This window comes from Python bivittatus, unplaced genomic scaffold (assembly GCF_059951505.1).
Source record: "Python bivittatus isolate LINGU-HERP-01145 unplaced genomic scaffold, Pbiv_v1 ctg000060_np1212, whole genome shotgun sequence".
Classification (NCBI taxonomy): Eukaryota; Metazoa; Chordata; class Lepidosauria; order Squamata; family Pythonidae; genus Python; species Python bivittatus.
Window position 1 is genome coordinate 16,022,739 of NW_028277044.1, and position 15,806 is coordinate 16,038,544.

Below are 15,806 nucleotides of genomic sequence, written 5' to 3' on the forward strand. Positions count from 1 at the left end.
AGTGTACAAAAACCAAAGTTTAAATTAATGCATCCATTCAGCAGTAACCAGGATTGATGGATCTCTTTATCTATTAGTTCATAGCATGTTCAGATAAACTGTTTTATTCTTTTCAGAAGAGAGGTCTTTTTTGAAAAGCCTCTTTCATCTCACTCAGAAGTACAACTTAGCAGATTTTGATTTTGAAGGAATTTTATCCTCTTTATTGTTGTTATTTCATATAGTTATTTAAGAAGATAACCCTAACTCAACCATGATGAACAGTATGTTGAAATGTCCATGCTACAGTTAAAAGAAAATATTTTTTTTTCTTATTGATGTTCAGTACTGCTGTTGACAGATGTCTGAACATGCAGAGCTTCTTCAATTAGAGGAAATAATTAAGATTATAGCTGAATTTAAAATTGAACTAGCACAGAAATACATACCAATGATTGAATCCCTGCGGAAAACGTCTCTATCAAAAATGTAAAATGACAGATGACGAAAACTCCGTGGAATTTCACAGTAAAAGTCTTCTCCGTAAAAAGGGCTATGTAAAACAAAAAGAAAACATTTAGTACAATTGTTAGAAGCTGGACATCATCTACTGTAATCTTTCCCACTAAAGCTTTTACCAGGCACCTTCCATTTGCTTACTCCTGTCTCATTCACACCACATGTTCCCCCATAGGCTGCTACAGCTTAAAAGCTCTACCAAATTTAGGTGGCTACAAAACATAATATACCACATCTTCCAAACTACTTTGAAAGCTGGATCTTTTTTTGTGTAGCTTGACCCTTGAAAATGGTAGTCTAAAATTGCCTTTTCAGCAATGTATAAATTTAAGCATGCACCCTTATTTTTGCAATGTTGCAAAGCCTAAAAGATGTTTATATTGCAGTATAATTTTATATATTCATAATTAAAGTATTATTCCCAACAACAGGTCTTGCATTTTTCTGATAGGAAAAAGAAAAAATGCTTATATCCAAATTAAGATAATTTGGCAATCCTCACAATTCAGACTATACATACATACTGACTTAGATACATCAAACTTCTTTTCCTTTGTTATGGAGTAAATTGCCATAAAATAATTACAAGTACCACCCATTTTATGTACATATTCTTTTCAACATAGTTGCTTAAGACTATCCTATTGCTCAATAAACAGTCTGAGTATCATCAAAAAATAGGCAGTAGTCAGCAAATTATAGGCATTCCATATACAAGCAATTGGAATGTTATTACTATAAACATCTTAAAATAGTAACTGCATATTTCTTTATTTCTTTCCACACTCTCTTTTTTAATTCTCTTGCAAGGATGAGGGTAAGACTTTCTTCCTTCCATTTGTGTAAATGTGTTTTTCTTTTTTATAAATTTTATAAATTTTAATTATGTATTTGTTTTAATTTGATGTAAACCACCCAGAGTCCCCCATTGGGGGGAGATGGGCGGGGATAAGTCGAGTGAGTGAGTGAGTGAGTGAGTGAGTGAGTGAGTAAGGAAAGAAAGAAAGAAAGAAAGAAAGAAAGAAAGAAAGAAAGAAAGAAAGAAAGAAAGAAAGAAAGAAAGAAAGAAAGAAAGAAAGAAAGAAAGAAAGAAAGAAAGAAAGACGTGACCTTCAGCTGCCATGATAATGCCTCTCCTACTTTCTCTGTATTTTAATACTTTGCTTCATCTCCTTTTGCACTCCTTCCCTCCCTATCAACTCAATGAACTTGGCAACCCAAGGGCACAGCTAAAATCACTGTGCATCATGCACCAGCCTTCCTTCTATCCTGGGGTCCCCTAAACATGCTAGGGCCCTAACTGTCAACTAGTATGGACAACCAGAGGATCCAGATTCAGAAGGTTGATATATTCCATTGCACAGAAGATTTATTCTAAGGGTACCTAAAGTGCATCTACAAATCTTATGTTTCTCATCCCCAGAAAATCACTTCGGGGCTTATATTTAATATTCTGTATTACATGGAGTATAAAATGAGAAAGAAATAGAGAGTAGCACCCAATGGAGAACACAGCTGAAGAAGTACAATTTGAATTATCAGTTCTCAGTGCTAGGTCTAATGCCTGACCATATTCAGAACCCTGCACCAACTATGTCATTCAGTATTTGCTGTCTATCCTGACTTGTTGGAAGTACGTCACTCATTTTATGGGTGCCTTTCCCCAACTTGGAATTAACCTCCTTTAGCACAAGGCAAAAAATCATTTTATATTCCAGAAGAAAGAGCTCTTGAACAATTTCTTCTCTTCCAGACTAATTATAGTGCTATTCTCTTCTACAGAATGCAAGTTAATAGCAACTGTCATGGGCCAAGAACTTTTCTGGGCTTATCTGTAAGGATGGTTTTCCTAATTAGCAACACAGCTCTGAATAAGGAAAAATTAGTTTGAATCAGTTTGTTCTTGAGTCATCCCATGTTGGAAGACAACGAGCACAAAGAAAAAGAGCCACACACAATTGTTGGGAGTGCCTATTTAAAAGAAGTCTTATTTTCACAGAATTCCTGACAGAGTACATATTGGAAGGTTGTGAGATTCCCACCATACCAACAGTCACAGAGGCAACAAATTCATTTTATCCAGTGGTTTCAGAACAACTTCTAGAAGCAGCACTTCCTATTTTTACTTGTCTAAAGGAAAATAATGCTAGAAGAATGCAGCCAAACAGCCATTGGAAAGATCTTCAAGAACAAAATATTCTTTGTAAGAAGAAGCTGACCCACAGTGCTTCTTTCTGACTAAAACAAGTACTGCTTGAACTTTCAAACTATTATAACGTTATTCTATAGCAGAATAGACCATAGATTTTAAATATCAAAACAAATACTTACAGATGCAAACAGAAAATCTTTAAGGCCAGTTTCAAAGAAAGAAAAATATTCAGATTAGAAATTGAATGAAAACATGCAAAAAGCAAAACAAAAATTTAAAACCATATCTGGGCTTTTAAAAACAGCCTTTAGAGCCTATGAAAAGCCAGGCAAAAAAGGAATTGATGTGATTTTTTTATGTAGAGAATTCATAACAAGAAGTCTTACACAGAACAAACTCATCATCCTTACTTTTTCATGATGATGGAACCTACAGAACCTCTGAAGATCATAAATTACACATAGATGTATATGTGATAAATATAGGATTCATGATTTGAGGATAATAAAGATCTACTACAAGTCTCAATGAATTATGCGTACACCTAATAAAAATCTGTTTATTTACAGATTTAAATAAACTGATTATAGATGTTTACATTGAAACTACTATGTAAACATCTATAATCAGGTTTTCCAAAATCTTTTCCTAACTTGAAAGGGTCAGTTACTAGACTCATTCACAAAACCTGAAGAAACTGTGTCTGAGAAACAGTAAAAATGAGTGTGTTTTAAAATCTAGCTCAATGATCAATGGGACACAGTTTTCTGGACTCATTCTCAATTACAAGATACTTCAGTCATATACTCTTATCCAGTTTTTAAATAAATTCCATATCCAAGGCTGTAATTTTTTTTAGTTCTTTTCCTTATATTCTTTTACATAAAAAATGAAGATTTTTAATTAAATTATTTATCAGGTTTGGGTAACAGAAAGTAATTAAACATGTAGGCGTAACAGCTGGCATTCATAATTATATTTTTTTCATAATTTAACCTTATAGCTCTGAAAGATATTGAATTTCATACTGTAAAACCTATAAGCAGTTAACTTCATGCCCAAATCTATGAAATTCCTTTATTACCCTGGAATGAAACTTGATTTTAATAATGCCTTAAACACTTTCACCCACAATTATATCATCTTACAACAGTCAGTCTCTCAGATAGCAACTGTTTGATCAATTTAAGAATTAAAAACACTGTTTCATTTCTCAGAATGGAGGAATTACTAATGTAGACTTTTACTGCAACCTTTACAGTAACTAATAATGAGATATCCCAAACTGAATGTCTTCCATGTGGGTTTTAAATGAGTTTAAAAAGAAAGTAATTAAAAATGCCACAGTGAATGCTATATTCCATGGCAGGAATTTACATCACAGTGAAAAGAGAAAGAAACCAAGCATGCATATGAAAAATATAACAAGCAGTTTTCAAGTAATTAGTACAGCATATGTAAAAGTTTAGATACCCCTAGTCAAACTGTATGTTTCAATGAACTCCTCCTAAATGAGTAGAAACTGACACAGCTTCCACATGGTGCAATGTTAAACACATGCAAATGTAAATGCACACTTGCTTTTTCTGTGCAATTTGTTTACAGATTCAAAGTAAGAAATATGGCAAATGCAAAAATTTGGACACCCTTTCAGGCAGTACTTTGTAAGGCCTACTTTGACAGAAATAACTGCTTCTAAACATTTCCTGTAGCCGGCTTTAAGAAAACTTTCTATTTTAGTTTTGGGATTTTTTCCCCACTCTTCCTTGCAGAAGTCTTCTAGCTCAGAAAGATTCATAGGTCTCCTTGCTTGCAGTTCCCCACTGAAATTTCTTTATATGTATTTGACTCTTCCAGGATTCCCAGCAAGTATGGTCAATGGCTGGTCTCAGGTAACATGAGCTTTGTAAAGTAGAAGGTAATGAAGATCCAACACTACTTCTTTATGCATTGTGTAGTTAATTTAAGCAATACCAATAACTCTGGAACAGCTCCCATTTCTTTCTTTTTTTTAATGTCATTTCTTTCTGTTTTGGAATTTTTTTAAATCAAGTATTTAAATGATATTTATATGTTATTCAGCATGTAATTTTTTTAATAGACTCTGTAGACCTGAAGATTGGTAGGAACAACAAGCAATATCTGAGACACTTCAGGAACTTAGTAGAAGGAAAGCCTGCTGGAACCTAAAGGGTTTCACCCTTTTATTTCCTTTCTCCCTTAAAGGGAGCTTGGATAAAGCAACCTCTGGAGGCTGGTCCCACAGGAAGGTAGTAGGAAGCTTTAATTGTTCCTCTTTCCCAATCTGTTGGACCAGCCAATAGCTACCTTTGGCTGAGCGTAAGGCTCACCAGGCAGCAAGGTAAAGGAAAAAAAAGAGATGGAGGAAAAACCTTGACGTTTGACTGACAGACTGGTGTTGTGGCAACGGTGGCTAGTGTGTAACAATTTGACAGAGAAAGGGAGGAGCACAACAGGCAGGATGGACTGGTGGTCTATTCGTGTGGAAGTATATTCAAGAATAAGACACTCTTCAAAACAGTTTGTTCAATGCTGCTGCTACATTCAAATGCCTCTCCAAAGAGAAAGAAGCTTGAGGTGGGACTGCTGCCCATCCACTGTAATGTTGAAAGAACTTTGTTTTGTTCTATAGCTATTTGTACACTGCTTCCTTGTGTGGGGGATTTTTTTCCTCTACTGCACACAATCTCCCATAGTTCTTCTAACTTTGTAAAGTGTGTCTGACTCCTTCAATAGCCCATGGGAGATGGAATATTCCCAGCCTCTGAACACATTCCACATGAATGTTGTAATGATATTCTAAGAGAAACAACTTAATCTAATGTGATGCCAAAATGTTAGATGTAAGGCATAATGTATGCAACATTATGCTTTATATGTATACAGAATGAAAGAATCCGTCAATTCCCTTTGGTTCACAGGAATCCTTAAAAAGCAAGACATATTCATGTTTTTAAACACCCATGGCAGAAAAGAAAAGAATTAAAAATGACCAAAACCAATACATCCAGCCTTAAGTTGGCTAAGTCATTTAAGATGATGTGTCAACTGATGTGATAAAGTTTTGTTTTCGTGTTCTATGTTCTATGTCTCAAAATGCATCTGTCACTGCATGTTCCTTTTCACATACTGCAGTACTTCTTTAAACTACCCTGTTCTCCATCCCCATGCCTGTCAAAACACAAAAGAACAAAATGAAGATCATGCATCCCAGATAATGCTAATCACGGATGCTCTTTTCCCTGTTTTGCTCCCAATCAGTGGGCTTTTATGAGCATTTGTAAAGTCTCACCAAATATCAGATCTTTGAGACAAGAAAGCCTATGCTGATTGCTTCACTCCCCAATGTTGAACAGCCCCCGTTCCAGGCATATAACAGCTATGAATCTGCTTGTTAGAAATCAGTGCAGGCCTGTGTCTATGTGGCTGGTGAAGAAAAGGCAAAAGAACGATTCTTATAACCTAACTGGGCAGCAAACTTTTGGAACTGCAGACTTTAAAGATGTTCTTTGACATGAGGTCCAGAGTTACTGGCAACCAGTAAGTGAAATGTAAAGTAGAAACTTGTGCTGCTGTTTGAACCTTCCACATTCTTCTACAGTAGGACATATGACAATTCCGCTACAGTGGAAAACTGCATATTCAGATAATTATTTCCTGGATATAATATTCAGCAATGCTGACAGTCCTTGTTACCAAATGTATATATTAATTTAGAGGCTCTGTCTTTCTGTCCAAGGCTTGTCTTCCTGGCAGCAGGAAAGGGCCTTCTTGTGTATTGTTCCCAAATTCTTCTTCCCTTGAGGCTTAGGAAATCTGTAAAGATGCAGCCCTTTCTGCTGGCATTTAAGTGTTAGGCAATTTTAATATATAATATATTGTTAATGTTAATCTTATTTTTAAGTCTTTGTATTCTGTTCCTTAAATTTTTGATAGCCACTTTAGCGCTTCCCAGAGCAGAAAGGTGGGGCATTAAAAAAAATCAATAAATAAAATAACCAAATATGCAATACTTCAGTCCTCAATCTCTTTGTGTACATAATGCACATAGGCAAAACTATTGAGAAGTTTTCTATCCCAACTCTCTAAAAAAGCCAAAACCTAATGGTGTAAGTGAGCTCTGTACGAATCATTGCTCTTTAAGAAATGCATACATTTCAATAGCTAGCTTTACAACATTCTTCTTAATCCACTGAGCGGAGGAACCTTAATTCCACAAAAGTACCACCTGAGACCTGCCATCAAGGTAGGAAGGGAATCATCAGAAAGCCATGCCTATAATCTCCAACTTCCTCAGGTGGTCCAGGAAGAAACTGTGATCAATGGTATCCAAAGCCACAGAGAGAACCAGGAACACAAGCAGAGACCCTGCTTTTCCTGTTGGACTCCTTCAACAGACTGCCCACTAAATCATCTCTATGCTACACCTTGGCCTAAAACAGCATAAAACAAATCTAGACAATCAGTATCATTCATGAGCTCCCTGAAGGAAACATACTTGAAGTTTATGAGCCTCCTGGTATTTATTATCATCAAATACAATTCCTAAACAGAGTAACATCTTAGTCCAAACTATGTCTAAAACAATGCTGTCATTCAGAAGTTATGTTATTAATGGCTTAGAGCCTGATTATCTTATCTTCTCCTGTTCTAACAAATTTGATTAAGATCTACAGAAGAGGCCCATCTTTCTGGGGCACTGAAGGGTTCCCCCCCACGGGCTTCCAGGCTATGGAATGCCCCCCTAGGGAGAAGCATTTGGCTCTAACTTCTTCATCTTCTAGAAAATCTGCAAAGATGCATCATTTTTCCCAGGATGTAATTGATACTATAAACTTTAATTTTTCAACTTTTAAAATCCTATTAAAAAAACTCTCACCCAGCTTAATTGCTTGCTAAAGTACAAATCTAATAAATAAATGAACAAGTAACAAGACAAATTAGTCTGAAGGGCAGCTTTTATATCTTTATTAGCTGAAGAAATTTATTAGACAGATAAAAACATCGATTTTTGGGGGGTGGGTAGGTGTCACTCTTTATTAAACCTATACTTATACTGTGCTCATCCTAAAGACAAGCTGTATTTCTGTATATTTTTCCTTAATGGGGTTAATAAAGGTTTAGGAATAAGTGTTTTAGATTGAGAAAAATAGCACAGGCACAAAATCCTTTCTTCCTTCCCTAATGCCACTGAGCAAATTTGGGCTCCATTGTCTGCCTTGAAATAAAAATGAAGATATCCAAACATCCAACCACAGATTTCCCAGTATATTATGAATGCCTTAAAGACTGCAATACAAATTTATTAACAATTCAGACCTGGTACAGTATGCAAATGCCCTTTCCCCTGTAAATGAAATGCTTCCATAACTTAAATGAGCATCTTAAACAGGGATCTCCATCCCAAACTTTAAAAATATAAGTGTGTTCAAACACACTTATTTATATCCTTTGTTTTTTTCTTTGTCTTTTCTTCCCATTGCCAAGTTTTGAGCCTAAGCTCCAGAGGGAGGCACATAGCTGCCCAAACTGTTTTTTTTTTTTTTTAATTACTATGTTGTAAGCACCAGGTACATTACTGATTGTGTACAAAGAGTTCACAGGCAGGCAAGTCTGTAGCCTTCTGAGAACCTATATTCCATATTCCTTCCCAATCTTGAAAGAAACAGGGAAGGGCCCCATCATGTAGGCCTCTTTGCTTCTTCTGGTGGAACTGGTATCGGGTTGTCCTTATTTATCCTGGTGAAGCAAGACAGGAAACATCTATCAGCCTTTGAGAGGCTCTCACTATGTGAACTGCTGGGCAAAGAAAATATCTTTGGACTTATGCTCTTAAATTCACCAGGGTAGAGGCAAAAGTGGGAGCAGAAGAGAGGAAACAGCAAGAGAGAGAGAGTCAGAGACTGAGGAGAACCAGGGGCTGAAAAATGGGGATACTAACCTGTCCTGGAGAGTAGGGAGGGAGAATAAAAAGAGGGACCTATGAAGAAACTTGTAGTGCTGAATTATGGGCAGTGAGGAAAACAAAGACCACAGAAGATCAATGGAGTGAGAAAATGGAAAGAACACTGGTGTGATATGGCACAGAGGGCAGAAAAGAGGGAGAGGTTCCCAAAAACGAAACTTGGAGACCTCACCTGTGAGAAAGCAATAAGCAGTTTAAAGGTATACACTTGCTCCCTCTGTGTGCATTTCCATGTTCAGTTTTCTGAACCTCTCTCCCTATCCCAGGGGGAAAAAAAAAAAAGGAATGTAGGACATAAATACCATCTGGGAATGTTCCAAAGTGAGAGAGTGCAAGGTGGGGGTGAGGGGTGGGAGCAGATGTATCAGCAGGTGACCCCAGCACAGGAGTTGCTGAGAAAGAACAAATAAAGTGTGATGCAGAGTTATCAGAGATGAGAAGCTGGATGCATCAACAGGGGTCACAGATCAGTTAATAAAGACAAATAAGCATGTTGGTAAGAACTTGTGCCTGTGTATAAAGGCACCCACAGTGAAATCTAGCTTCTCAGACGAAATTGTTCAGCAGAGCTTACTCTCAGATCAGCAGTCTTAATTTTTGGACAGTTGTATCTTAGATCTTATAAATTTAGACCATTCTGCCTTTGTCCTATCTCTGAGCTGGGATGCTCAGAAGAAGGACACATGGAATGAAATGGGATTTTGCTCTATGTAAAGATAGCAGCCATTTGATTTCAGAGAAGACCCACTACACCACTTTAATGTCACAGAAAAATTAAGCCCTCTCTCTCTCTTGCTTCTATCCTCAGACTTACTGGGTTAGTCTCAAAAATGCCTTCAATGAAGATAATAAATCCTTTCCAATTAAAACCATTTTAATGATCTAAAACTGCAGCTTCATGTTGTAAACAAGAGAGATGGATTCAAGGGACAATTCAGACTCCAAACACATTTTCAAACAAATGTCCTTATTTAGTTGGGCATCAGACAATTAACAACCATGTTAGGGGAGAGTGGGAGCAAACTGATTGTCAAGGCTTTGTACCAGATACAGCAGTAAGACTCTCTCCCCACTCCACATTCTCAAAGAGGTTAGATAAGGGGATTTATGTATTATTCAATTTGCATGGCCTCCCATCTCAAATTCATGACTATGGGTGGCTAACAACAGTTAAAAACACCATAAAAACATGTAACAGAAAAAAAAAATTCCAGAGAATTAGGAAGTAGTATACATGAAACTCTATCTATTGAAACCCAGGAATCTTGCCCTTTATTCTATGCTAGTCCCAGGATTCAAATCCTGAGTCTGTTTCTCGTGCCTCTTTAAGTCAATGGCTGCATGGCTACTAATTTCCTGACCTTGAAGGTTTGTGCCTTTGTCCACCTGGACCTCTGTTTACCAAATGCCTTTTTCTGGAGAGAGATTCTTGCTTGACCAGTTTTAAACCATACATTAATGGCTCTATCCTACCGGTGTTTTTCTGGCAATATAATTTCATGTATGGAGAAAGGCTGTTGTACCTGCAGAGGCCCACTCTCATCCCACATCCCTACAGAACTTCTTCCCCACAGCCACCCTCAGCCACAGGAGCTCAGTGGGTGACTTTGGGCCAGTCACCTTCTATCTGCCCAGCTTACCTCACAGGGTTGTAGTTGTGGAGAAATACAGGAGGGAATGGCATTTTGTATACTACCATGAGCTCCTGAGCAAAAGCGTTGTATACATCCCATAAATGAAAACAAAAACTAAACATAACAGACAAAGTAACTTTACTTCAAACTGTTGCTTTTGCTCTAACAACTGGAGGAAGAAACTTGTTAGGAAATGGTTGATTTTACTGAGCATTATTGCTTCTGCATTATATTTGTTCTCTGCTACATATATTACAAGTTGCTTGGTGACAGCTCTCACTTTCCAAAACAGAATATGAACCCTTGCTAAAATAAATTAAGGTATAAATGCTGAAATAATTAAAATTCAATAAAAGATTACCATAGTGATTTCTCCACTATTTTGGTCCTGAAAACTTCTTCCTGGTCCAAGTTTACTGTACAGTAACAATCCCGCATTTTGTTTGGCCCTGGATACGTAGGAAGATTCTTAGCTTCCCCTAAAGACAAAAAAGAAGACATTGAGTGTTGATACAGCTGAGAGATATTCATCCCATAAGCAGATGTTTTAACTGAATATATTCTAACATGTACAATATACTTTGCTCAGGTTGGAGTACACATTTAAAATGCCAAGTGCTGTACTATACAACAACTAAGGTATCATTCTGCTTGCCGTAGCACAAAAGACAACTTCCTAAACACGTTTGAGACACGTCTCCTCATGACGTTGCCTCCACCTCATCCCCAGCCCAGAGCCTAGAGCCACCCTTAATTGTTCCAGTTTAGAAGTCATGATTTCCTACTTCTCCCAATACAAAAATTCCCATACAGACAATCTGGGGTTCCTCAGGGTGGGACCATGTGAGATGTGTTAGGGACAGCTATCAGCTCAGCTCCAACTAGCCCAGCAAGTCATGTGGAAATGCCCTCTCCCCACCCACTGCTGGGCCCTGTGTCTCCATAGCCATTTTGAGCTTGGCTGCAAATGAGACTGGACATGTGGTCCTTCCCCCTTAAACTGGATTTCCAAACTCCCAGAACTGTCAGCCAGGAATCCTGCTATTTGGTGTGGGTATAATTTGTGTGTGGGTGTACAGAGTTTGTACTGGGGAGATGTTAAAATAAGAAAAGCATGTGAGTCACACATACACACAAAAATGGGAGGGGGATGGGAAAGAGAGAAGAGGGCAAATTAGTTTTAGGAAGAAGGAAAGAAAAGAAGAACCCAGAAGCACCCAGATGTCCTGGTTTAGGCTTTTGGGCTTTGTATTTCAAATCAGCTCTTCCAATCACTTTGGCCAACTTTGGGGAGGGGGGTTGGTTCACTTTCTATTTCTCTGATGGGACTATTATATGATAGTTCTATGAAATGATTTTACAGATGCTGCCTTCTAGAGAAGTTTCAACCTGAAATAATCTAGACATGTCTAGGTAGCATCATCTATGGAATCACTGGAGTCCTAAGAATAAGTGGAATACAGATCAAAAAGACATTTGTTGAGAGGGACGTCATCTTAGGCAAGATGGCACCATTCTTTGCCTAATGCTATGCTTGATGCTAGTTTGAAAGTGCAATAAGGAATGAAGGTGACAGATTATGGAATGATCTACCATTTCTATTTGTATAGTTTAGGAAAAACTACATCTGTAAAAAATGCCAAAAACCTGGCATTTGGACCTAGTATTTTAAGAATAATTGTGATACAGGTTTCAGGTTTCTCAGAACTGAGCAAAGCCATTTGGTGGACTCAAATGTTTTTCCAATGTCCCATATTTAACCCCCAGAAAACTAAGGCTTATTTTAAACCTAGACTCACTTCATTCCAAGAAAACAAAGATTCTGATGAATATTATAAATATAATAACATATCCAATATCCAAATCACCCTTGTCAATTGTTCTAATAATCATAAAACTATGACGGATCTAAATGAATTTACCTTTTGGCAGAAGTTACACAAAGGCATATGTAGCGGATACAACTTTCAATTTAATCAGCTTTCTCACACAACAAGAGGCTGGCAGGCAAAGCCCACTTTATGAATAGGTCAATTGAAAATCGAGGGTTTCAGCTGTTAAATCACTATGCAGGTGGCTCCGTATGACTGGGTTTAAAAACTTAGCAGGGTTAACCTTTTAACAGTGAGAAACATGTGGCTGTACCTGCACACATCACTACATGTACATTTAGGATTTTTGCTCTGTTTGGTATCTGGAAACAAAGCAAGAGAGATAATCCAAGGGAAGTGAAAGTTTAATCATCACTTCCTTAAAAATGAAGCCCAGTTTTAATGTCCCAACTGATTATATTTTTCTGCACAGACTTATCTGTTGGTTCCCCCTAACCGAAAACAGCTGGGATCGAACATTATACTGAAAGGGATAAAGTGTCCTTATGCAACATGCATTCAAGTACTTTAATTTGTAAGGCTTTTTTTATCACAGCCATTTTTGGATTTTAGCCTTTCTAGTCTTTGGGGATGATATCATATAAGACTCAGACTATCCACAGCAGCAGAATTCCAAAGTACACTACTTCAAAAGACACTATTTTATACCCTCCTTTGTATCTGATCACCTCAGCCATGATACTTTGCAATCGTGGATACAAATGCTGTACCCTCTGACCCTTTCTGATTTACACAAAAACTGCCAGCAGCAGCTACCTGCCAAAAATCCATGACGATCTTCCTTCTTTCCTCCCATCCCCGCTATTCTGACAATGGGGGTATGGTTTTTAAAAAGTCTGGGAAACATGAACAATACATGCCTCAGAAATGCACAAAAATATTCCTTCTAATAGTCTCATCTAAGTAAATGTCTCTGTTGGAACACAAGCCATGCTGGTCATTCAAGCAATCTTTCCTCCACGCTTTTTGTTTTAATCTGTCATCATCATTACCTAAAAAACCAACATAAGACTTAAAAGCCTACACTGTTCTTCTACGTGCATTACTACGTTGGACTAAGAAATAAAATTCCAATTTATTCCTCCCCTTATATGACATTTTAGCATTTGCACTCTCTTGATCTCAACTGTTAAAAGCACAGAACTGTGATCTTATTTTCTATTTCAAATAGATGTTCTTGTTAGAAAGTGGAGCATCCTAATTAGACGCATAGCATTAAGGTCTGTAAAAGTCTTCCCAGTTCATTTTCTTCTCAGTTTATTTTCAGACACATGCATGCTACTTTTATATATACATAAAAAAAAACCATTCCATTATCATGCATGATTTTGATTTTGGCTTTAAGTATTTTTACAGATAATAATTTCTGTTATTTAAGTCTTTGTGTGCCAGAATGAGTAACAACATCATTGCGAATCCAACCCATTGACTTTGTCAGAAGCCCCCTGGGAAGGTCACAAATGGCGATCACGTGACCCTGGGACACTGCAACTATCATAAATACATTGCCAAGCACCCAAATGTTGATCACTTGACCGTGCAGATATTGAGATGGTCATAAGTGTGAGGACTGGTCGTAAGTCACTTTTTTCAGCACCATTGTAATTTCAAACAGTTGTTAAATGAATGGTCATAAGTTGAGGACTATCTGTACTCCTGGGGTGACTCTTAAGTCTCTTGATGTCAGGTTCAGCCCAAGAACCACAACGAGGCCGTCCAGTGCAGTACAGTTCCTTTATTGACTATTACCTATTAGACAGAATCTTGCCAGACTAAACTTATCTACAGCTACTAGAGAATATACTCTGTGAGGCTCTAGGGAGGAGCCAGCCTCATCCTCTTTGTTTTCCCACAATCTTGTTGTGGGCTGAGAAGGTACATGCCCTGGCATGTCTCTCCCCCCTCCTGACAACCTTGAAGCTCCATTCCAGAATCTTCCCCGCTCATGCTATCGATCACACTCGAGGAGTTCCTAAGAAAGCTTACTGGTTTAGTATTTAGGGAAGGGGGGGCATTTTGGAGATCTACAAGGGACAGATGGTGGAGACTTTGAACCCATGCATTCCAAAACTCTGTAGTTCTCCTGATACAGCACCTACATCTAACAGAAGCAGTTATTTTTCCCCCACAAGTATTATTAGAAGGGAAGCTTTTTAAAAGAGGGAATGTGGGAGAAGGAATTGCCTTCTCTCTTTCTGTCCTACCCAGTGTAAACTGGAAGGTTGAGGAAGCCCTTAATTCTTCCTCCATAGAATTTCTCTACTCACTTCAGTAAGATTGTTTTATTATTAATAGGCTTTAATATGTATTTTTCATGCTTTTCTATTAAGATTATTAAAAGAAAAATCAGAAATCCAGTCCATCATTCTGTTCCCACAGTGGTCAACCACTGTATTCCTAGGCAGCAAATGAGCATAGCATCACTCTGCTATTTGTGTGCATGGCAACTGGTATTTAGGTCATATTATCCTGATATGTGAGAAACATACAGTAATTATCATGACTAACAGCTGTTGATAGCATTATCCTTCATTTTTTCTAGTCCCATTTAAAGTCATTGAAGTTGATAGCCATCACTATACCTTATGATAACAAGCAGCACAATCTGACCATGTGCTATATGAAGAATTATTTCCTTTATCCATCCTGAATTTCCCACTTTTTCCAGGTCCTAGCACTATGAAAGACAGAAAACTGTTCCCCATCAACTTTCTTAAGACAATGTGTAACTTTAGAAATCTTTATGATGTTCTTGTCTCCTCTTTTTTTGAAGCCCCAAATCTTGCAACCTTTCATGACAGAAGAGTTATTCTAACCTCTTGATTGTTTTGGGTGTCCTTCTCTGCCCCTTTTCTAACTCCATGATATCCTTTTTGAGATCCTCCACTGTACCCAGCAGCTAAAAGGCCAGATCATTCTTATCATAAAGTTGGATTCATCAGTTGCAGAGGATCTTCCCTCCTTCCCTTCCCTGTTGGTTTTCTTCCTGCTTTTGTCAGTGATAAATTACAGCTCTCCCTCAAATCCTCCTTCCTTTTCTTCTGAACAACTCTGACATTCATCTGCATAAAATTAGGCTGAGTGTTACAGGTTGCCCATTCCAAGTTTACTGTAAAACCTTTAAATGAGAAATGAGAAGTTATCAAATAACTTATCTCTGCTAAAAATCAGCAAGAGACTGTTTTTCTGTTAATTTGCTTAAACTACTTTGAGGCTGGTGGCTATCATCTTTGGATAGGATATTCTGTTAAGTTAAATATACACTGCATTAGGTCTTTTTGTTGGTCTGGAAGAAAAAAAAATCTATCTATCCACTTCCTCTGCAATGAATCACCAAGCATAATTTTTTTGAGCACTATCATATTCCACTAGTGTTCTCTACCCCCTCCCCAAACTAAAAAGCCTCACATGTTTAGCTTTCCCTTGTAAGAACTATAAGGAAACCATAAATCATACTGTCTCCATTTCCATGTTTTACAACAGTACACTATCCTTCATGGAATCTGAGGACCACAACTTTCTCTGGATCTGGCTCACACTCCAAATGTGGTAACATGACAAAGCTATTACAGTACTGATTATTTTATTTCCAATTTCCTCCTAACCTTCATTTTTCTTCACTGCTTATTTTGTACAAAATATTT

General features: G+C 37.5%; 1 protein-coding gene across 3 annotated transcripts in view; it reads right to left on the reverse strand.

Annotated features, from left to right (window-relative positions):
* The window catches only part of RASA3 (RAS p21 protein activator 3), a 167,159-nt gene that overhangs the window by 80,760 nt on the left and 70,593 nt on the right, over positions 1-15,806 (reverse strand). For all 3 annotated transcript variants that reach the window (XM_088136544.1, XM_088136545.1, XM_088136546.1), the window contains exons 2-3: positions 10,632-10,749; positions 429-532 (exon numbers count right to left, since the gene is read on the reverse strand). In XM_088136544.1, coding sequence (XP_087992670.1) covers positions 429-532; positions 10,632-10,708 — 181 coding nt within the window. In that variant the 5' untranslated portion in view covers positions 10,709-10,749. The remainder of the gene's footprint in view (positions 1-428; positions 533-10,631; positions 10,750-15,806) is intronic.